The sequence below is a fragment of the Olea europaea genome, unplaced genomic scaffold (assembly GCF_002742605.1).
Source record: "Olea europaea var. sylvestris unplaced genomic scaffold, O_europaea_v1 scaffold2007, whole genome shotgun sequence".
NCBI lineage: Eukaryota > Viridiplantae > Streptophyta > Magnoliopsida > Lamiales > Oleaceae > Olea > Olea europaea.
Genome location: NW_019237952.1, coordinates 98,767 through 121,057, shown reverse-complemented (window position 1 = coordinate 121,057; position 22,291 = coordinate 98,767). Strand labels below are relative to the sequence as shown.

At 35.8% G+C, this 22,291-nt stretch overlaps 2 protein-coding genes across 8 annotated transcripts; one reads left to right on the top strand and one right to left on the bottom strand.

Moving 5' to 3' along the window:
- Positions 1-3,276: 3,276 nt before the first annotated feature.
- On the top strand, positions 3,277-12,036 carry LOC111379595 (serine/threonine-protein phosphatase BSL1-like). Of its 6 annotated transcripts, XM_023003007.1 has the most exons (22): positions 3,286-3,885; positions 3,970-4,030; positions 4,168-4,246; positions 4,360-4,439; positions 4,543-4,637; positions 5,248-5,347; positions 6,338-6,407; positions 7,074-7,175; positions 7,836-7,915; positions 8,020-8,189; positions 8,678-8,864; positions 8,955-9,153; positions 9,238-9,405; positions 9,529-9,767; positions 10,080-10,147; positions 10,425-10,462; positions 10,547-10,645; positions 10,717-10,916; positions 10,985-11,060; positions 11,179-11,314; positions 11,389-11,528; positions 11,656-12,036. In XM_023003007.1, exons 1-22 carry the CDS (start codon positions 3,684-3,686, stop codon positions 11,737-11,739), a joined length of 2,673 nt encoding a protein of 890 aa, XP_022858775.1. In that variant the 5' UTR covers positions 3,286-3,683; the 3' UTR covers positions 11,740-12,036. The 6 variants fall into 6 exon arrangements, with proteins under 6 accessions (XP_022858772.1, XP_022858770.1, XP_022858773.1 ...); XM_023003002.1 differs by lacking the exons at positions 10,425-10,462; positions 10,547-10,645; positions 10,717-10,916; ... (2 more) ...; positions 11,389-11,528; positions 11,656-12,036 and adding exons at positions 4,786-4,852; positions 6,109-6,222 and having other exon boundaries at positions 3,278-3,469; positions 3,677-3,885; positions 4,543-4,642; positions 9,523-9,767; positions 10,080-10,359; XM_023003004.1 differs by lacking the exons at positions 10,425-10,462; positions 10,547-10,645; positions 10,717-10,916; ... (2 more) ...; positions 11,389-11,528; positions 11,656-12,036 and adding exons at positions 4,786-4,852; positions 6,109-6,222 and having other exon boundaries at positions 3,277-3,870; positions 4,543-4,642; positions 9,523-9,767; positions 10,080-10,360.
- A 422-nt stretch (positions 12,037-12,458) lies between these two features.
- Positions 12,459-21,995, bottom strand: LOC111379594 (nodulin homeobox). 2 transcript variants are annotated; one of them, XM_023003000.1, is made up of 19 exons: positions 21,860-21,995; positions 21,484-21,565; positions 20,847-20,972; positions 20,590-20,748; positions 19,498-19,581; positions 19,291-19,419; positions 18,818-19,060; positions 18,141-18,272; positions 17,890-17,985; positions 16,215-16,376; positions 15,864-15,964; positions 15,674-15,765; positions 15,468-15,590; positions 15,325-15,394; positions 15,164-15,227; positions 14,123-14,641; positions 13,971-14,005; positions 12,958-13,542; positions 12,459-12,862 (listed from the first exon to the last, which is right to left on the bottom strand). In XM_023003000.1, the coding sequence occupies exons 2-18, from the start codon at positions 21,553-21,555 to the stop codon at positions 12,990-12,992; spliced, it is 2,760 nt and encodes a 919-aa protein (XP_022858768.1). In that variant the 5' UTR covers positions 21,556-21,565; positions 21,860-21,995; the 3' UTR covers positions 12,459-12,862; positions 12,958-12,989. The 2 variants fall into 2 exon arrangements, with proteins under 2 accessions (XP_022858768.1, XP_022858769.1); XM_023003001.1 differs by having other exon boundaries at positions 18,818-19,036.
- Positions 21,996-22,291: the final 296 nt, after the last annotated feature.

Below are 22,291 nucleotides of genomic sequence, written 5' to 3'. Positions count from 1 at the left end.
CTTGCGTGTGGTTTTTGTGGAACAAGAACCACTAATTGTTACTGTTTGGTTTTTCTTGACTTGGGTTGAGTTTGGAGGCACTGGTTAATGTTTTTGCTATATCCGAGTCCAAGAAATCTTTGTTATAAATTTTTTTGGCAATTTCTATTCAGAACAGTTTCTTTGTGAACTTCATGGTTTAGTGTGCTGCTCGATGATGTTCTTTACTTGGTAGTGCTGATTAGTAAGCGCTGTCATTGCTATTTGCTGACCTGATTTGTGCCCAACAAAGAATAGTAGTTCTGAGGCAGAGTATACAAATTCTGAGTTAAAGATGGGAATTTTCTTAGTATTTATTTTACATTTGCACTATCGGCATTCAGATTCAATGGTGATTGTCGTGACTTGCTGAGGTTTAGCTTATAGGTGTGCAAAAAATTGCCAAATTGTGAAATCAAATTGAAACCAATGGTTTTTATTTTAGTGAACTTGTCAATGTTTCAATTTAAACCAAACCAAACACCATTTAGAAATGGGTCGATTTAGATTGTTGAAAATTGATTGAAACTGAACTGTTTATATTTTGGCATTATTTTAACTTAGATCGATAAGGTGTTTGTAAATAAGTTGGAAGCTCAAACCTGACTGTATAAGCATGTTAGGTAAGGTGTTCGTAAAATGTTTTTCTGTGTATATAGCCCTTGGTCGACGGCTGTTATTGATCTTCCATTTGGCCTCATTAAATTTTATTTCTCTTTTTTATTTTCAATCACAATTTTTCATAAAATGATATTATATTTAAATTGAAAACATTTCATTTTTTTTAATCACTCATTTTTTAAAATAAATGTTATTTTATCTATTTTCGTTTCGAGAAAATGGGGGCCAAATGAGGGCTAAGAAAAAAGATGTTGGATAGTAATTTTTGAAAGAATATGTGGTTAAAAAGATGGGGGAAAGTTTTAAATTTATGTGTAAAACATTTTAAAGTAATTATATTAAACCTTGTTATGTTTTGCCATGTGGCACTGATTAATTGGACAATTTAAGAGTCTGTTTGGAGGTAATTTTGAAAATTGATTTTTTGACTGTTAGAAAAAAAATGAGGTTCACCTGTGAGAGAAGAAGTCAAATATAATGACTATAATAGTGAAATAACGGTCAAAAATCAATTTTTTGGAGGAAAAAATTCCTCTTAAACAGGCTCTAAATTTTAAATAGATTTTTATCTAATTGACATTTGACAATAATGTAAATGTCAACCAAAATGTAAAAATTTAGTGTACAAATGACGGAGTTCAATAATATTTTCATCATAAAATTTATTACAGCATATTATATAATTACAATATTGTAATGTATTCATCGTCCCAATTTTATTCATCATTTTTCTCATCCCATTATTTGATCGGTTTATTCGTTTTTGGCGTTTTATATGGAAGCAAATGTAAAAGATTAAAGATTTTTTCCTTTAATTTACTAAAATACAATTGAAGAATTATTCTTCAACTCTTAGATCATGATTCACAAAGTTAGTTGTGAATAGGTACTGTTTGGGATTGTGCTTGTTCGATTATTCGCTTCATCATACGTCAATTAGTTTTCCTAAAATTCATAATCATAAGAATCAAAACATAAACTTATTCAACATTTTTCTTTTAAGTCAACACAATTCATCATCATTTTCTTCTTAATTGGGTCTTAAGAATAACCACAAGCCCAAAGGATATCCATCGTTTTTGCCTTCTTACCTTGGTCATAAATTGAATCACAAATACAGGGATACCTTATTGACGAATGAATTATGAGTAATGTCATTTAGTCTCATTGGATTTTGAGTCTCACTTTAAGCAATTTTGATATTAAATTTTGTTATGTACCAATTTAATAAAAATCGAACATTGAACTGGTCTTCAATTCAACTAAACTTTCATAGTTTACGACATATATGAACCGATTTGGGTAGTTCTCGTCCTGTTTCATTGTAAATGGACCAAATACTGTCTATTAGATCGTATTAGTGTCCGGTTTACTAGTTCCTTGCCAGTTCGATTTTTGATAACTATGTTTGCAATGTATTGTACGTCTCATAATAGGTTTAATTCTTCTACCCTCCTCTGTAGATATCCTATCCCAATTTATGTTTTGCTAGGCCCATAATTGGAAAGTTCGATTCTGGAACGCCTCGAAATAATACTTGGAGTGGAAGATTTCTTTTTGTAATACTAGTATATTTTCCTATGCTTTTAACACTTTGATTTATATGATCAGCTTCGTTTTGAGGCACCCTCTTGTTGCAAGCTCGGTTTTGGAGCAACATAGCCATGGCAAATTGAAGAAAAGAGAGAATTGGTCAAAGTGATCGAATAAAAAATAATTTAGAAGTTGTTATTCAATTAACTCTTCCTTTTCATTCAACTAAAATTCCTTTGAATGATATTAGTCTCATTTCTACTTTCTTGCAAACTAAGTTATACAACTTGATTTCGGAACATCCAAGTACTTTATCGAACCTATACATTCAAATAATTTGACCGAAGAAAATGCTTCCTATTCTAGATTAGTAGTCCGAAAAAAAAATCTCAAAATAATAATAAAGCATGTTTGGCTACTTATATATTTTACTTATAAGTAAAGAGAGATGAAAAGTATCAAATAATGAAGCATGTTTGCCTACTTATCTATTTTGCTTCCTATTCATTTTTTTCTCTTAGGGTCCGTTTGATTGCAAAGGTGGAATTTGGGTGGAAAGAAAACGAATTTCAGGGAATTGAATTGATGAAAAATTATTTTTCTGGGAATTGTAAATTATTGTGTTTGATTGGTATAATTTTTTACATGAAAAATATTTTAATTGAAGTGTTTTTTGGTATCCGTTTGTCTTTGTTTTACATGAAAATTGTCAATTAAAGGGATATAATTTACTGGTATTGGGAATGAAATTTGTTTCCATTGCCAAAAAAATAATAATAACAAGAAACTCATCTATTTTTGGATGTTCGTTTGGCTTTATTTTACATAAAAATTGTCAATTAAAGGAAAATATTTTTGTACAGTAAATCTTAGAATTTGTTCCTACTGCAAACAAAAGAAAAAAAAAAGAAAAAAAAAGGTGTTAAACAAAGAAAACTTCAATTCCCAATAAAAGTTAGAAAATGTAATTTCATGGAAAAAAATGATATCAAATACCCTTAAAATTTAAAATTGGAGTTGATTTTTCACTTTTGATAGAAAATTTTGGCCTATGAGACGGTGCTTAGGTGAAATAAGAGAATTTTCCTAATTTGCTAAATCTTTGTTTCTTGTCAGTGCTCCTTAACTTTCACTTCTACCGAAAAAAATTCTTTCACCCTTCCACAGCTTCTAACGTAATTAATGTACAAGCCCTGAAAAATAATCCATTTCCTAATTTATTTTTTCAAAAATATATCTGTCACCACATTCCAGTGGCTGGCTCTGGATACCCTGTTATTGCTGCATCACTTTCGAGGTTCTTTTTTATTTTTTTTTTTGGTTTTTTCTTGGCTATATGTACAGTCATTTGGGCTTTGGAGCCATTTTTGGTTGATTACTATTGCGATTGTTGTATAAATTGGGTTTTTTTCTTTTGTTTAGATATAGTCATTTGAGCTTGGGACCAATTTCTGGTTTATTATTATAGAATTATTTATTTATTTTTTTGGGTAATTTGTGGGAGGTTTTGGATGGGTTCGAAGCCGTGGCTGTATCCGGCTCCAACCTATCGTCCGTTAGAGGCCTATTGGGACGGCGATGAGGACGCGCCAGGGCCCCGCTGCGGTCACACTCTCACTGCCGTTGCCGCCACCAAGACCCATGGCCCCCGCCTCATTCTCTTTGGCGGCACCACCGCCATTGAGGGAGGAAACGATGGTGCCCCCGGCATCCGTACTGTTCCTATCGAATTCTCTTCCTTTTTATTTTGCGAGTTGTGTTGGAAGTTAACTTTTTTGTTTTAAATTTGATTTTCAGGGTTAGCTGGAGTTACTAATTCAGTTCATTCCTATGATGTTCTCACCCGAAAATGGATCCGGTATGTTCGATTTTAGCTCCTTCAATTTTTACGTGTATTTTTTCCAATTTATTTTGTGGGAATTTAGAATAATCCACTTCAAAGTAAATGCTGATAGTATCTTTTTGTCTTTTTCTTTTTTCTTTCACATTATTTAGACTCCAACCAGCCGGCGACCCACCTTCACCTAGGGCTGCACATGCTGCTGCTGCCGTCGGCACCATTGTTGTTTTTCAGGTGATTGGTGTGCAAAAAACTGTAAATTTAAGCAAAAATTGATGCTTTTTATTTTTTGGTTTAAGATTAGTTTTTTGAAATGGATTGGAACACAATAGTTTCTGCTTTGCTAGGGTGGTATAGGTCCCGCAGGGCATTCTACTGATGACTTGTATGTGCTTGACATGACCAATGACAAATTCAAGTGGCATCGGTAAGCTTCTAGAATATAGTTGCAAATTCTATATTTCTTTCCGAGAATGGTACAATTGATTTTCTTGATCTTTGACTTGGCCGTTGCACTTTTTGGAGCTCAGAGTTGTAGTTCAAGGACTGGGGCCGGGACCTAGATATGGCCACGTCATGGACTTGGTTGCGCAAAGATACCTTGTTACAGTCAGCGGCAATGATGGTGAGGTCAATCTTTGATTTTCAGTCACCCTTCAATGTGATTTTTCATTATATAATTTAGATTAAGGAAATCATGTCATTTTATCAATCGAAATCATAACTTTTTCAATCTTTTTTTCTCCTTTTCTTTTTATTTTCTGAATATTCAGGAGCTAAGTGAAACTGGTTGCACTCAAGGTCCTGAAAGAGTTCCTTCTGCAAATGAAGAGACAATTGGTCTTGTGTCCACCCTTTCTACTCACGATCCTCTAATAATTGGCTTTGAAATTGCCTTGATGGCAGGAGTTGTCACATGCAATAAAGTTTTGCTGTTTAAAATCATGAAATTGAGGCTTAGTTGATAAAGCTTGCCACAAGAGTTGTTTTCAGGAATGAAATTAGGCTTTGAAAAAAAAGAAAAAGAAATCTCAATTCATGCTTAAATAAATATTAATAATTATTGGATCTTTTCCATTGTTTCATGCGTGTGTAATTTTCAGAGTAGGCTTGAGCTAAGATAGATTTTTCTTTCTTTCTGCTGGCTATTTCATTCACCGCTTTACATGTATTATGTATGTAGAACTGTTGGCTTCTAGTTGACACCAGATAACGGTTTATGTTGATTGCTACAGGTAAAAGAGTGTTATCAGATGCCTGGGCTTTGAATACTGCTCAAAAACCATATATGTGGCAGAGGCTTAATCCGGAAGGTGATAAACCTTCTGCAAGGATGTAAGTTGCATTGCATATCTGAATTTGAATTAGCAGTGCTTCGCTTTTGAACAACTTTTCTGCCATAACATTCTGGTTAGTAGTGTGCTTCCTTTCACACTATCGTTGAACTCCGCTGCTCTACTGCTCATTTATTTTCTATTGCTGCATGAAACTTAATTAACCAATTTTTAGAGCATGTTTGGTTAATCCTAGAAAGTAAACTTACCTATTCTAATTTTTTTTCCCAAAAAGTAATTAAACACTTGTAAAAATTAACATATTATGCTGGACTGTTTTAGAAAAAGTTACTTTTGAAAAACAGCCAGATCAGTTTGGGAGAAGAAGTTACTTAAAATAACTTATAAACATCCAAACATGCTTCGCCAAGCTTAAAGTACTTTTAATTAACTTTACTCATTTCTTAGGCTTATCTAAACATGCTCTTAGAAGATCTCAAGACAATATTATAACTGTTTCTTGAGGAAGGTCCCCACCATTAATCTGTTCAGACTTTTAACTTGTCACTACAAAAAATTGGAGTCTTGTACATGTGAAGCAAGGTCGTTGACATGCCATGGAAATAGTTTCTGCACTGTGATTTTCTATTTCTTCCCTGAAAATCAACCCATGATTTTCTTTGCTCCATCTTCTGGTTTTTTCATCTCATAGATCACTGCTTTTGAATGTGGAACTAAGCACCCAAAGTCCAAACTCTGCTCCTAAAATAATTCTATTTTTCTTGGGATATCCTCCTCTATTTCCCACTTTTCTTCTAATAGGTACAAGAAGATGATCACAGATAAAGTTAAGTCCCACATAATGTATATTCTGAGAAATTGTAGGTTGCTGTTCAATTGCACCAGTATGCTCCTGGAGAAACTATCCCAAGTGAAGTTCAGTGTGTTGGAGTTGTTAATCAATACACTAAATCATTCTCTTGTTCCTGAAATATAATTAACTGCATTCTTTAAGAAACACATGTTTAGAAAATTTATGTTCCATATGTAGGTACGCGACAGCCAGTGCTAGGTCTGATGGTATGTTTCTGCTTTGTGGTGGAAGAGACACTTCCAGCACGGTATGGTTGATTTGATTTTCCTCATACTTAAAATAGTCATAGGATCCATTTCTTGTAACCAAATCCCAAGGTAATAGATTTTAGAAAAGGAAGGGAATTGCAAAAAGTCAGTTAACATTCTTTGTCCATATGTAGGTACGCGACAGCCAGTGCTAGGTCTGATGGTATGTTTCTGCTTTGTGGTGGAAGAGACACTTCCAGCACGGTAATGTTGATTTGATTTTCCTCATACTTAAAATAGTCATAGGATCCATTTCTTGTAACCAAATCCCAAGGTAATAGATTTTAGAAAAGGAAGGGAATTGCAAAAAGTCAGTTAACATTCTTTACATTGAGACGGTGCTTGTTTTGTTGTCTCTACGGACTTTCATTGGGATGAGATTATAAGTTGCTGACCATGTTGCATGGTAGATGCAAAAGAAGTCGAGTTAATTGATATGAAGGTAGCAATATTGGTTAGGCATTTATGTAGCTCAGGTCAATGTCAAGCGATGATAATACTTATTTCTTGAAGCAATGGTATAATGATGAGCCATTTTATTTCCTCATTAGAATGAATAGAGCACATGCTCTTGTCTTCGTGGTAGCGAGTTGAAGGTTTAATATTGAGGCATACTTGACGAAGTGTATTCTACTGAGCCAGTTGTTGAATGTGTGTCTGCACAGCCACTAGCAGATGCTTATGGCCTGCTTATGCATAGGAATGGCCAGTGGGAGTGGACTCCTGCACCAGGCGTGTCCCCTTCCCCGAGGTATCAACATGCCGCGGTAAGTGTTCTATTAAATGACTAATTGCTGGAGCTGCCAGCTGCCTTCACTCTGAAATTTCAATTATCTTATCCATTCTTATGATTATAAGTGTTTCTAATTTAATCTCAATTGGAATTCATTCTTCTGACTTGTGATAAGTAAGCTGTGTTCAAACTGGATTCTTTTGGCAATTGATTTAAGTGAAACTAAAGTAGATTTGTGGAAAAAGAAAAGAAATAAGTTCAAAAAAGGTTGATGCATTATCAAATTTTTCGTGGGGCATCTACAACACTTGCTGTAGAGGAAGGATGCCATTCTGGATTCACACACCCTCTCTCTCTCAATTCCTTTCAGCTCAACTTTTAAGAACCTTATTCAGTCCATTTCATTACAACTCTGTTTTGGTTTGCACGATTTAGCATTCAAACACTTGCAGTTCAATTTGGAGTCACTTGTGAAACTGGAGTTTGGTTGGTTCAGGCCTCATCATTGTCCGCTAAGAGTGGTTCTTACCATTCGAAAACCACATTCTGAAAAAATTTTGGTCTTGTTTATCCTTTTTTTTTTCTTCCTGATAACAGGTCTAAAGTTTTAAAAAAAAAATATTACATTTGATGTCATACACCCTTTACTCTTCGCACCTTATTCTTCAATAATTCAATAAATTTCTTTTATCAGGTTTTTGTTGGTGCTAGATTGCACGTTACTGGGGGAGCTCTTAGGGGTGGACGAGCAGTAGAAGGTGAAGCTGCAATTGCAGCTAATTTTTTAGATTCCTTTCCTGTTTGTTATTTGGAATTGTTATTCTATATATTCATATGGATAGTATCTACATTAATTTCTGATCTTTATTTCTGTTTGAAGTACTGGATACTGCCGCTGGGGTTTGGATAGACAGAAATGGGATGGTGACCTCACGTAGCAACAAAGGACAGGCTGGGCATGATCCTTCTTTGGAGCTTATGCGTCGATGTCGCCATGCAGCTGCATCTGTTGGTGTCCGGATATATGTTTATGGTGGTCTGAAAGGAGGTAAAGATTTCAATTAGCTGAGGCATCCTGTCATCTTTCGACCCCCTTTAACTTCATCGGGACACACCATCTGAATCTAGATGTGCATGACCATGATGCAGCAAGTATTTTTTGATATGATCTGTTTTTGTGAGCAAACTTACTGTTACAGCTTTGTGTAATCTTTCCACTACACCACGCATTCACTTACGAATCCAATGCTTTCAAGCTTATAGAAATAAAAGATTTCACGTTAATTTATAAGAAATGTATTCATGCAAAGGAAAGAAGCGTCCATTCACTTACTGCTGAAAGTAACATCTTTCATTTGTCAACATGACTGCAATATAATCATTATTGATTGAAAAGATGGTTGTATGATATGGTTAATGTGTAATAGGTTTAAAAAGTTCATAATAAATTCTTTGCATCTATTATTTCCTACTTTCTATATTTATTTACCAATTCTTGTACTTTTTAATTTTTCTAATTCCCTTTTTCTGTTGCAGATACTTTGTTCAATGATCTTCTGGTTGCAGAAAATTCTCCATTTCAATCCGATGCCAATTCTCTAGTAACACCGTCTGACAGGGCTTTGACAACTACTAATCTGACATCAAATGCAAGTTTAACTTCGTATTCTCCCACAACAACTCACAATGGAAGATCTGAAATACCATCATCTGGTGGTTTGAGGTTTGATTTCATGGCCTGCCTTTGAAGTTCATCGTGTGGTTTTAAGGAAGTTAATCAATAACTATAAAGAAGTGTTCTTTCGTCATACAGCATGAACAAAAATTCAATGGAGAAACTGGCTGAGGCATCTGCTGCTGAAGCTGAGGCTGCTAATGCTGTCTGGCAAGCAGCTAAGGCAGCATCAGCCACTCCTGAAGAAACATCTCTATCAGACGACACTTCACAAGCAGCAGAAACAACTTCGGAGGGCGGCGACAGTGAAGCTGATGTGCGCCTTCACCCAAGAGCGGTATGTATGTTCACTATGTTGTGGTTTATGTATTTGATACCTTGTATTTTGAGCCATGTAAGCTTACTACCATCTATGCTACAGGTTGTAGTTGCAAAAGAAGCTGTGGGGAACTTGGGGGGTATGGTTAGGCAGTTATCACTGGATCAATTTGAAAATGAAAGTAGACGAATGATTCCATTGCACAATGATTTGTCACATCCAACCAAAAAATTTACAAGGCAGAAGTCTCCTCAAGGCTTGCATAAAAAGGCAAGTTTTACTGAGTTTCGCTTCTTTTCTTTCCACCTACTCAATATAAAAAAGGAATAAAATAAAAAATATACATATAACAAAGAATTGATCCTAATTCTCATTTGCCATGTAAAGCTGCAGATCATTTCTACTTTGCTTAGGCCTCGAAATTGGAAACCACCTTCGAACAGAAAATTCTTTCTGGACTCCTATGAAGTTGGTGAACTTTGTTATGCTGCTGAGCAGATCTTTATGCAGGAGCCAACGGTTCTTCAACTGAAAGCTCCTGTCAAAGTGTTTGGTGATCTACATGGACAGTTTGGCGATCTCATGCGGCTGTTTGATGAATATGGGTTTCCTTCCACTGCAGGCGATGTAACGTAAGTTTGTAGTAATAGATTATGAATAGAGAAGACTCCACAGGGCTTGAGATTAACACACTCCAAAGGGCCTTTTGAATTGTCTTCGAAGTTTAAGTAATATAGTTTCCTCCTATTTTCAGTTTTCCAAGTATAAATTTTCTCCAGTTGGTGGTCATATCTCTTGCTAAATGCTATTATTAACTTGATTTCTATTGCTATTTCGTTTGATTTTGAAAGCTTTTACCAACCGACGGGCTACCTCCTCGTGTGAATGAAAATTTTTAAATTTTCTTGTTGAGTCATTCAAAGGACTTTTTTCTGTTATTTCAGTTACATTGACTATCTGTTTCTGGGAGACTATGTTGACCGAGGACAGCACAGCTTGGGCCTTTTGAATTGTCTTCGAAGTTTAAGTAATATAGTTTCCTCCTATTTTCAGTTTTCCAAGTATAAATTTTCTCCAGTTGGTGGTCATATCTCTTGCTAAATGCTATTATTAACTTGATTTCTATTGCTATTTCGTTTGATTTTGAAAGCTTTTACCAACCGACGGGCTACCTCCTCGTGTGAATGAAAATTTTTAAATTTTCTTGTTGAGTCATTCAAAGGACTTTTTTCTGTTATTTCAGTTACATTGACTATCTGTTTCTGGGAGACTATGTTGACCGAGGACAGCACAGCTTGAGACCATCACTCTACTCCTGGCTCTAAAGGCGAGCGGCTGACTTAACTAATTTATTGCTTGTTTTTTGAATTTGTGTTATTTTATGATCTTTAATTTCCTTAATTTATCTCAGATTGAGTACCCGGAGAATGTTCACTTAATACGCGGGAATCATGAAGCTGCCGACATCAATGCCCTTTTCGGCTTTCGCATTGAATGTATAGAGAGAATGGTATGCATATGTGCAAATTATTTTCCTTTATAGACTTCTTTTTGATGAGTGATGATTGATGTACTGTGTGGGGAGAGAGTGATGGGATATGGGCCTGGACACGTTTCAATCAATTATTTAACCATCTTCCACTTGCTGCACTGATTGAGAAGAAAATCATTTGTATGCATGGTGGCATTGGGAGGTCAATAAATTCAGTAGAACAGATAGAGAAACTGGAGAGGCCCATAAAGATGGACGCTGGGTCAATAGTACTAATGGATTTGCTATGGTATGCTTAGCATTATATTCTATGTTTTTGCATATATCCAAAGCCTTACATTCTATGTTTTTGTGCAGGTCTGATCCCACCGAAAATGATAGTGTAGAAGGTTTGAGACCAAATGCTAGAGGACCTGGTCTTGTGACATTTGGGGTATGCATTGACACACAGAAATCTGGTTGACTTAGATCCATTTTTTAAGCTTGTCACAGATATAACTTTACCTGCATATATTGGCGTTTAATTTCTGTTCAATCTATTATTATTGCAGCCTGATCGGGTTACGGATTTCTGTAAGAAGAACAAATTGCAACTCATCATAAGAGCGCACAAATGCGTTATGGATGGATTTGAACGGTTTGCCCAGGGACAGCTGATCACCCTTTTTTGGGCAACCAATTATTGTGGTAAATGTTGAGAAATCTTCACTTTCACTTTCTTATAGAGCTGGATTTGCATTCTGATTAAAAATTGCATCCAGGGACTGCAAATAATGCTGGTGCAATATTGGTAGTTGGCAGAGGATTGGTCATTGTTCCAAAATTAATTCATCCCTTGCCACCGCCTCTCCAGTCTCCAGAGACATCTCCTGAACGTGTGACTGAGGAGACGTGGATGCAGGTGATCTTGCTGATTTGTCTTGTTCGTAAAGCTTTCTTGTGTTTACCTGTTCGATCCGATTCTCTAGTAGTGAAACCTAATTGGCTAGATGCTTACAAATTATTATTGTTTGATTTGGTTACTTTAGGAGCTTAACATCCAAAGACCGCCTACTCCTACAAGAGGCCGCCCACAACCTGAATTTGACCGAAGTTCACTTGCCTATATATGAACTTACTTGTCCATCTCTTAGTATCACGATGTTGTGCATGAGTGGAGTCATTGCCTAGTCATTGCCTATCCTTGAAGTCACTAGTCAATCTTATAATATCGTGCGGGAGCCTAAAGTCGTTCAGAGCCACGACTTTACAAAGTACAGGTAAGTATTGTGGAGTGGCATTTGCCGTCTAATGACAATGTTGTATTTGACAGATGGTTCCATTTTTGGTCACATATTTTCATACAGAGTGGTAGGTAAGTTAGCAGTTGGACTAGAAAGTAGCCTCTCTCCATTTTGTTGCTTTGTATAGTCATTGCCTATCCTTGAAGTCACTAGTCAATCTTATAATATCGTGCGGGAGCCTAAAGTCGTTCAGAGCCACGACTTTACAAAGTACAGGTAAGTATTGTGGAGTGGCATTTGCCGTCTAATGACAATGTTGTATTTGACAGATGGTTCCATTTTTGGTCACATATTTTCATACAGAGTGGTAGGTAAGTTAGCAGTTGGACTAGAAAGTAGCCTCTCCATTTTGTTGCTTTGTAGATCTTGTACACCCAGTATAAATGCGTAACTGATATACAGATGTATGTGGAGCTGCTGGTTTAATTTTTTGTCCTCCCATAGATTTGTATATTTCTTGTTTATAATTTTCAGAAAAAGTTGTCTGCTGTTTTGAACTTCGAGTCTTATGATCTATTCATGTTAATTAGTTTTCTATTTGTCACCTATTTCAATCAAATTCTAGCCGCTGCATGAGCTTCAATTTCATTCGAAGTTAACATCATCTGATACTATCTACCAAACATGATGAGAAGCAAGCTCATCAAAATAAAGAAAATCTTCCTCCGAGTCGAGCAAATCTTCCAATGTATTGACATCGACCAGTACGGAAAATGAATACATCTTTTACATGTTTCTTGACTCAATATCTGCCACGTCACTAAGCTCATCAACCTCTTGTCACTTCACGGCATTGAAGCCACAATATCGACCATTCTGCCATGAAATTAGTTTGTGAAGGCAATTTTTGCAGCACTGAATGATACAGAAAGTACCACCACATTTGTTGTCCACCTCATGAAAGAGAGCACGTCATGATTTAATACCCCGTCCCTGTGGCAGCTGCTTCAATCTGCGAAAAAATAGGCAAGAAACTCAGAATTCAAGAAACTTGCTCCACATTCTTGAACCCATAATTCAAAATAAAAATTCAGCCACCACACCAACCAGATCTTTCTACATTCGACGTGATCTCCAATTCACCTAGGAGGCAAGGGCAAGGGAAAGAGCTTGTTTGTATCCCATAACACGCGTATGCAACCAAGCTTTTTCTGTGTCTGATCGAAAGTCGAGCCAGTGACTTCCAATGGATGCAGAACCTTGGAAAATCTATCAACTATAAGCTCAATGATGTCCACTACACACATACCCGATCCCTCCAAGTTTTTCCCAGACCATTTGCCTAGGACCTGAAATACCTTACCCTTTCCAACCTCTTCTGCTTTCTCGCCTACAAGCATTACATACTGCCCCGACTCAAAGTGAACAAAATCTGATTGGGTAAGATCTATAGGTGAAATTGAAGCACCAAAGTTCTTGTTAATACTGGGTCTCGATACTGTATCCGTAATTTCAATTTCTCGACCCCCTTTTGTAGCAGATGGCAAGTAGACATCTTCCATAGGACGACAATGGGGTGAGTCAAAATGAAGCGTGACTCCAGGCCCGCCTTGTCTGTCAAGATTGTCACCTTCAGATGGCACTCGACCATCTTTAGCAGCACGGGCTAGTTTGGCTTTTCGGTTATTGAGCCTGTAAAAACACCAAGAACCAGGTTTTTATAACTCACCAGCAAATGCGCTTATGGGTTTATTATATTTTTTTAGTATTTAATGATAAAAAAACAAGAATTTCCACTTCTAGAATTTTGGTTTTAACCAGTAGATTAGAATCCAGTCTCTGGGTAAATATCTCAGATCCAAAAATGCAAATTGCCATCTGAAGCGTGATAAAAAACTCGAAGATGATCAATATCTTTATGTCAAGAAAAACAAGTCAAGTCATATAACTAAGCACCAATAAATAATCCTTGGTAAACTTCTCGAGTTAGAAATGCTGCATATTCACTAGTGGCAAGTTAATTAAGCAGGATATCAAAATTTTGAGGTAAGAGAATCAATCACTTCAACATGCATTTACCTAGTCTTTAAAACAGAAATTATAAGTGAAAGTTCTCTTACCAATTTTTTAGCCTAGAAGTCGTAACCTCAGCACCCTGCAGAAAGGAAGCGAAAAGAATTCTTATAAAAGAAAAGAAACCAAGGTATTGATCTTCTAAATTTTGTAAGAAAATTTTTTATAATAGCATATGAAAACATGTATTCATACGCACGTGAAGAGTTAATTTATCAGCCCAGAATCGTAAGGCAGTTGAATTACGATGCATGTCGGGTTCATCTACAAGTGCATTCTCAATAAGTGCTATCTGTTTATCATTCATGACGGTTCGCTTGCGTTTCCTTTGCTGCTTCTCGTCAGAATGCATGGTTTCAACCTTTTCATCCTCCTGGCTTTCTACAAAACCACTCTCTTTGATGTGATCAACATCCATCCGGTCCACAGAGTTCTTACCTCGTGTGGAACTCGAATCTGATCCACTTGTTTCAAAATTTTGAGTCTCTCTCTCAATTTCAGTGGCACCCCCAGTAGGTTTACCTTGTTCAGTCCTCCCAGATTTTCTTTCCACATTAATTGATTCATCATTCCCATTGATTTTGACCTCCAATCGACTCACTTCTTGAAAAGCATCATTCTCCAATATGCTCTCTTTGACTTTAATGCTTCTATTGTCATGATCCGAAGCTATTTTTGTCAGCAACGGCAAAGGGCATACTTCTGTATTTTGAACTTCCTGAAGGCATAAAATTCAATTTTCAACCAGCTATATAGAACAGAACATACGACTTCAAACTGCACGAATTAAATTTATGGAGTTATCTGATCTCACAATACAGATTACTAAAGAATCGTGCATTAACATACCCAGAATCTCAAGTGGGTACAAAATGGAATAATTAAACGAACAACAATAATATCGCCTCAACGTTCTATTTTTATCTTAGGTATACTGCTCTTTGTAATAGTTTATGGATAGAAATATATTCTTTCAGACTAGAATAAATTATATTCCTAGCATTCACCTGATGACTGATATCAAATTTCTTGTCCCAAGATACAGATCTCTCAAATTTACATTCCTAATTTTCTTCCGGCAGCGTAGTTTGATCACATATTGAGTTGGCGCAAAATGAAATTTCATCATATATATTAATAATGCAAGGCTAAAGATGCATCCACAGCAGAAAATAGAGTAACTAAACTTGAAACAATAAAATTGGAAGCGTATTTATATACAAGGGAACAAAGGTTTTACTTGAATGTGATTATCTTCAGATGCACCAGGAGCAAATAAAGATTCAAATTGACTTATAAACAACCTACAAAGAAAATTCCAGGAAACTGAACATAAAATTCAAGAAAAAAGTAAAATTGTTGCTTGATAATAGCACGCCAGCAAGGTATAGATCAAATCACCTTAGTAGCTGCACATCGTCCTCGTTTAAAAATCCAGGAATCAAGGACTCAGCATGACTCAACAGTGAACCTACATGCAAATGATTCATTGGAAAATAAACACGCAATTTTATAAAGTGGAAGCATCAGCTAAAGGTAGTTACATAAATTCTTGGTAATAGTAATTGCTTTTTCAGCATCAAGAATTGATGATGATGCATCTGATATTTTCTGAGGTTCCTTCTGTAAGCACCGGAAAAATTTGTGGAGAAAGAGATCCTTCTCATCTGGGATTGAGACAAAGAGTCAGATAATATGAATAATTAAAAAGACCAAGGATATCAAATAACAGAAAAACTAAAGGATCTACCTTGACACACATTAGGAACATAGCAATGAAGGTTTGCTATTACTTTAATCAATAACGATGTTCTCTGGTGTGCATAGGATGCTCGAGGTATTCTGCAAGGACAAAAGTTGGTTTTGAATTTTCTGTGTTTAAATAATTTGACAAAGAATGATATTTCAAAACCCATCCAGCAGGTACAAATGAGTCGTACTCCAGAGTCGTATCATCCTCATAAACGGGAAGATCAGATGAACACCAACCAGACAAAAACTCTCCATGCGAGAGTAAAAAGATTGATGCCAGAGCGTCAGTCTGAAGGAAAACATCACAAGTACAGTCACAAATAACATCATCACAAGACCTATTCCAGTAGATAAAACAATACACAACAAATTAGTGTTGGTGACTGTTTGAGATGGAAAGTGACTTCTTTTGGATAATCAACCCAACAGTCATGAAAGACCATAGATAAAATACCATTCCTATAAATATTACAATACCAAGATAAAGTGAGTACATGTACAAATTCACGTTAAGCTATGAATATTGGCTGAAAGCTTACAAAGTTAATCATTATGAAAGACCGAAAATTTGAATCATCAGAGAAGATGTCTGTCAGGCGCATTGCATTCAGTTCCAATTGACCTTTTGGATAGATTTTCTCACTTGAAGCAGTTATCAGTTTGGAATGTATACCAAACATTTTCTTCAGTAGCTCAAGAACCTAACCAAAATAATCATTCAACTACCAATCAATTACACTAGTAAAGCAGGGCATGTAACAAATAAATACTCGAGACTCAGAAGGTAGCAGCAAAAAGCAGGGAAGACCACAAACGATATCAAATGAGTATTATTCATATTGGATCACACTAGGTAAAAAAATATATGGGCATGTTGAAATGCATTATCTACACTGGACACCATCACCATTATCTATGCCTTCAGTTACGTTACCAGAACAATGCTCTCATTAGATGGGTTGCTAATACTCTTTAAAATGTCTAGAAATTCTTGGAAATAAGATAGGGAATGATTTTCGAAATAAGAAGAGAAGAATATACACCATTTTGCAGACCCTTTGAGTGGGAAAAAGAAATCACGTGATCAAGGAAAAAGGTCCCAAGTGAAGAGGATAGATACATCCAGCACTACAACAGGTGGAGATCTTGGCCGGTGAACTTAGCCTAACAACTAACTTAAGAAAGCAGTGTGGAAGACAACGCAAGCTACTAAAAGGTGGAGAAATTTTTGCTACTAATATGGGAAGGGCAAAGAGACCCACAACTTCCACAGTGAAAAGAGCCTGCTTACCCTCTCCTTTCCTCCCCCCATTAGGAGCCTTGTCCTCTTGATACATGGAAAGTATCAAGCGCGCTTATCCTTCACAGAAGCCAAAAAGACTATAAAGTAAAAAGAAGAATGCTGACAGGAGGAAAATCTAGGCATTCCTCTTGAGCCACATTCACAAAATAATCCATCAGCACATGCATAGCAAAACCCTCACCACGTTAAGTATCAATACATAAGCTGTCTTGCAAGTTATGATAAACTTATTCATCCTAAATAGATGTTTTATAAGATTCATAAAACCCTTGGCCCACACACCATAGAAGAATAAATTAGAGCATAGCCTACGATACCTAAAACAACAGCATGGGTTAATAATGCTCAAGACCCTTAAAAGACGGAAGTGAGATGTACGCAATTCCCTCTAGGTACAGATGAATGCAGGTGACAACTTCATGCCAGTAGTTCCTTTACCTTGTAAGATCAAAATATTAATAAATTTATGTAATTGAGTTCTTAAGCCCTGGATGCCAGAAAAGAGTCTACTTTAGTAAGTTTCTTACTAAAAAAAATCATTCTGCACTGAAAAGTGATTGATAGAACATCCATCATTTGTTAAAATTGTAGAATAAAACATTCAATATATTTGGTGTATTCTTTTTTCTTTTTCATTTAAATGTATTAAAATTTAAACCAGAATGGATAAAAAAGGATCCAAAAACTTCATTCCAGGAAATCATTAGTTCCTCTACTACTTTCACAAATCATTTGGGATAGATGGAACTTCAAAACGTGTCCTACCTAGGTATTTTCAATGTCTTCCACATCAAAGCTAAAGATTTCGGTAAAATGATCCCCTATTCTCAAGCATAAATATACTTGCATTACCTAGCAAAGTCTACAGGTACAAAAAGAAATCATATGTAGTCATTATTCTTTGAACCAACCTGTAATGCAATAGACTTTGCCATATCCCGACTTCCAGGATTGCTGGCAACCTCATCCAGGTAGGAAACACTTTCAGCTTCACAAAGGTGCAAGAGCTGCAGAGAGGGGAATTGCAGTTATTTAATGAATGAAGTGCACAACAAAAGATATCGCATGGTGAAAGGAGTAAAGGATTCTCAAAGAACTGGAGACTGCGGTCATGAAATTATGGAAGGAATTATGGAAGGCCATATCCATCACTTGGACTTACAATAGATAAAGCTTTAGACTTCAGGCCAGAGACAGTAGCCATATAAGGGGAGGTTTCACTATAGAATGGTGATATCTTTAAGTTAATGACAGCTTGAGCCAACAGCAGGATACCTCCTTTGCCACACAACTCCTGGAGTAAATATAAACAATCATCAGTGAAAGACCAAATATTCATAATTTCATATGCATGAAGTAATTATGCAAATGAACATCTAATTTCATGCCAAGAAATGTTTAAATGTAATGTCTAAGCAAACAAATTTTATGTCTTCCTTGTCCACGGTATGATACTTCCATTGCAAGGTGATAATAAATAACTCATGGTAGCACATCGACAGTCATACGTTCTTCGGGAGCCAAGATACTTATTACTTAACAACCACAATCATAGCAGATCGGCTGCCACTAACGGAAGTCAATTAGACTTCTTTAATTTTTCGAATTAATCCTTCCCATTTCACACCTTATTCTAGAGTGATTTCGTCCTGCTTATGAGCCAAATACAAGCCTCAGGTCCTACATGGTGAACTAGAACAAGTGCAAGTAGAATAATTCTGTTGTAACTTTACTCAGGCATGGTATATTTCACCATATTCACACTTATAAAGCAAATATCACAATTTCAAACAACTTAATCCACGAAAAAAAGGAAAAACAAGTATTCTGACTGAAAACCTTATTCTTAACAATGCGCTCGCGGAGCAACTTCTGTTGACACAAAGAGTGTAAAAACTTCAGAGAAGATTCACACTGTTGACAAAGATGATTCAATGTTTCTTCATTGGTAGGAGTAATGTTTCCAGAGGACTCAGCACTTTGAGCAGACAACTTGGTCTGGAGAAACTTAATATCTTTACAAACTGCAGTAAACGCTGCTTCCATAAATACGTCAATCTGACACAAACTCTCCATCATCAGCTATGGATTCAACAAGCAACAATTTAAGTAACATACAGCCGAAAACATCAAGAAAGACATTATTGTTGAAGTCTAGCAATATGAATGACTGCAACTAAATGTCAAATAAAGTTCAATGTGAAAGTAGACATGCACTTCAGTCATTGCGGCCATACTTGATGAAAGTTCTTCCGGAACTGCTTATTCAGGCAGTCATATTTCAATAACTTGAAAATTACACTAAAAATTACCTTGTAATACGCAGTCAAAACTTGAGCAACCTCTTGCCATTGTGGAGAAATTATCACAGTTAACAATTTCAGACTGCATGCAACAAGGGCTGAGTGCAAGAGTATCATATCATTGGGAACCTGATGTTCCTAAAAACAAAATGTAGACTTCAGTCAACGTCCACAATAATAAAGCATAACTTATTCAAGATAAGTAGGAATATGTACCTGTCTGTCAGAAGCAAGGACAATTAGCAGATAAAAAACCAGGTCAATCAGTTGTTCTGAAACCTTCACATCATCAAGCAATATCTGTAACATAAGATTTCAAGTATAAGAATGGCCTTGAGCTGTATGTTAATATATTAAATTCAATGCATAACCAGACAAGAAAGAGAGAGTTTATATGTCCAAACACTTATCAACTACAAGAGCCTATGATAGACAGAAAATTCGACTTCCTGGTAAATAGAAGGAAATAGCACATCATCCGTGAATGTTAGGACAATATGAAGCAGATCAGAGCAAACTTCAGAAATAGACTACAGTGCAGAGAAATGAGGTTCATGTTGATAACGACTGCCAAATGCCATTAACATCGAAAACAACTCAGGAAATCCGGTCTTATCATATGCCACAATAAAAGAAACACCATCACAAACTGTGAATAATTACTGGAAAATATACCAAGAAAAATCCATCACCATAATTAACTTGCTAGATGTTGTTTGAACGCTCAAAAAGTTTTGTATTTCAAGGATATTCCTTTAGCTGGTAGTCTTGCTAATACTCATCAAGTAGGTACAAAGGAATATTTGAGCTGTAAAAGAAAGAGCCCAAGGATGGGGGAGGGAAATTTATTGTCACGGTTAAAACCTATGTGCAAGGGATAGTAGAGTAAAATTCCCAACTAATAAATATGTCTTGATACCAGAACTAGCTATTAGATGTAATTAGAACTACATATATGAACATATTGTTATCTATCCCCCTCTTTTTTCACTAATAATCTTCCCTAATGAAGCTACAAGCAGAGCAGCCATGTAGCATTCAGACTGAATCAGTAAAGAAAACATATTTTTCCCAAGCCTATTCCTATTATTGGGAATCATCTTGGCCAAAAATAGTTTTTCTAGCACTTTGCCAATTAGCGATAACATTCATATGGCATTCTTGAATTCCATTTAAAGTATAATCTTTTCACTTTTTATCATGGTGCTAAATTTATAAAACTATAAATCCCCTTGATACAAGTTGATTAGACTAACCATTATTGTCAACTTCTTGAAAATATAAAGGACAAAACAAACTTTTGATAACCTGCTCAATTTTAGGCACCCGAGACGCAAGATCGCACATAGAATGCAACAGGAGGATCCCACATAACAAGTACTTGAATGTGGATTTTTCCCTTTCCCATGCCATAACCACTGAAATAAGGTGCGCAGGAAGATTTCTTGCAAATTTTTCCACATCAATCTGCAGTATTCAGATGGTGTCAATACCTTCTGCAGATTTTAATACCAAAACTCATGACTATTTCACAAATGTGGATATTTTTATTTCTATGTGATAACCTGTACAAGCAATCCGTCTTCAGTACTGTGCTGAAGGATATTGTTTCCAGAATCCCTAATTAGCTTGCTGAGCTGTTGAGAAGTAAGCCCATGTAGTCCTTTTACGGCTGCAATTAAGTCAAGTGCCTAAAAAAAGAAAGGGAAAAGAAGGGTAACAACAACATGATCGTAAGCAACCATTAAAAGTTTTAAAAGCAATGTCTGAGTCCTTCGACTGATTTTGAAAACACAGTTATGCTTTAGCATGAGCTAGAGTTCGTGCACAAAAGTAATGGAACTTTATCTCAATCCATTTTCATAGTTAATAATATCTGAAAATTTCTTTAAAGGAGGACTAGTCATCTAGCTTACTAAGTTCTAGTAAAAGATTCACATGCCCATTTTAACCATTAAATACTGAAATGGTGACAGTTCATTATGAATAATAACTAAACAAGAAAGTAAGGTTAAAAATAGATAAGACCGAGAAATGTAAAAAAGGAAAAAGAAAAAGACATTGGACAACATGCAACTACTGGCGCTCCACAAAACAAAGTACACTTGAAATTTCCTTGAAAGAAACACATCAAAACAAACAATAATACAAAATATCCTTGAAAGAGCCCGCAGCCTATCAATTTCAGATAAATCATCTTACTTCGTCGGCCCTTCTTGCTAGATGAGTTAATTGATCAGTGCTGGTCGATGCATCCTCCTTCAACGACCTCATGCTTCAAAATCTGCAGTCAATATTTCCAAAAAAATTCAAAAACAAAAACGAATACACATACTCGTACGCGAACACATACAGACGAGTTTTCCTTTACAAGGATAAATAAACATGCTCATACCACAGACTGTGTTTGTGTGTGCATGTACGAGATTGAGTTTTGATTATGGATATGAACACTGGTAAAAACTAAAAACAGGGAAAATTCTTGCAAAAAATAATAATAATAATAAAATCTGTTCAAACCCTAAACCAGCGCGAAGGATACTAGGAACACGAATAAAATAAATTCAAAGATTCAAACCTGATTTTTACTGAAACTGAACAATGTTGCGTAGAATCCAGAGAAAAACAAAAACTGGAGAGGAGGAAATCGAACTGATTTGAGAGAGCTGAAGTGCAATTACTGATTTTTATTTTTTAATTTGGAGCCCTTTTAGATTTTATAGTAGTGCCGGGCGGATTTAAATCAAACAAGGGCAAAATGGCGATCACAAAATTCTGGGTTAATTGTTCCAGTGTTTGTTGAACTTAAGTTCATGTCTTTGATTGATCACGAAAGTTTAAAATATCGAGTCTTGATAACTGAACTTAGATCAATGTCTTAAATTGTTCATCGAACTTAAATACATGTCTTAGATTGTTCACTAAAATTTAAAATATCGAGTTTTGACCACTAAACTTTGAAATATGATATACGTTACTCACTAGTATAACTATTAAATTTTGAAAAATA

Bases quoted from the DNA above. Each gene is read 5' to 3' on its own strand.
- LOC111379594 (XM_023003000.1), bottom strand. From the start codon at position 21,555: ATGAGGTCGTTGAAGGAGGATGCATCGACCAGCACTGATCAATTAACT. The intron at 20,973-21,483 runs GTAAGATGATTT...TTCTTTTTTTAG, and splicing joins TAGCAAGAAGGGCCGACGAA to GCACTTGACTTAATTGCAGC. The intron at 14,006-14,122 runs GTGCGTATGAAT...TCCTTTCTGCAG, and splicing joins CTGATAAATTAACTCTTCAC to GGTGCTGAGGTTACGACTTC.
- LOC111379595 (XM_023003007.1), top strand. From the start codon at position 3,684: ATGGGTTCGAAGCCGTGGCTGTATCCGGCTCCAACCTATCGTCCGTTA. The intron at 5,348-6,337 runs GTAAGTTGCATT...TTCCATATGTAG, and splicing joins GATAAACCTTCTGCAAGGAT to GTACGCGACAGCCAGTGCTA. The intron at 6,408-7,073 runs GTATGGTTGATT...GTGTCTGCACAG, and splicing joins GAAGAGACACTTCCAGCACG to CCACTAGCAGATGCTTATGG.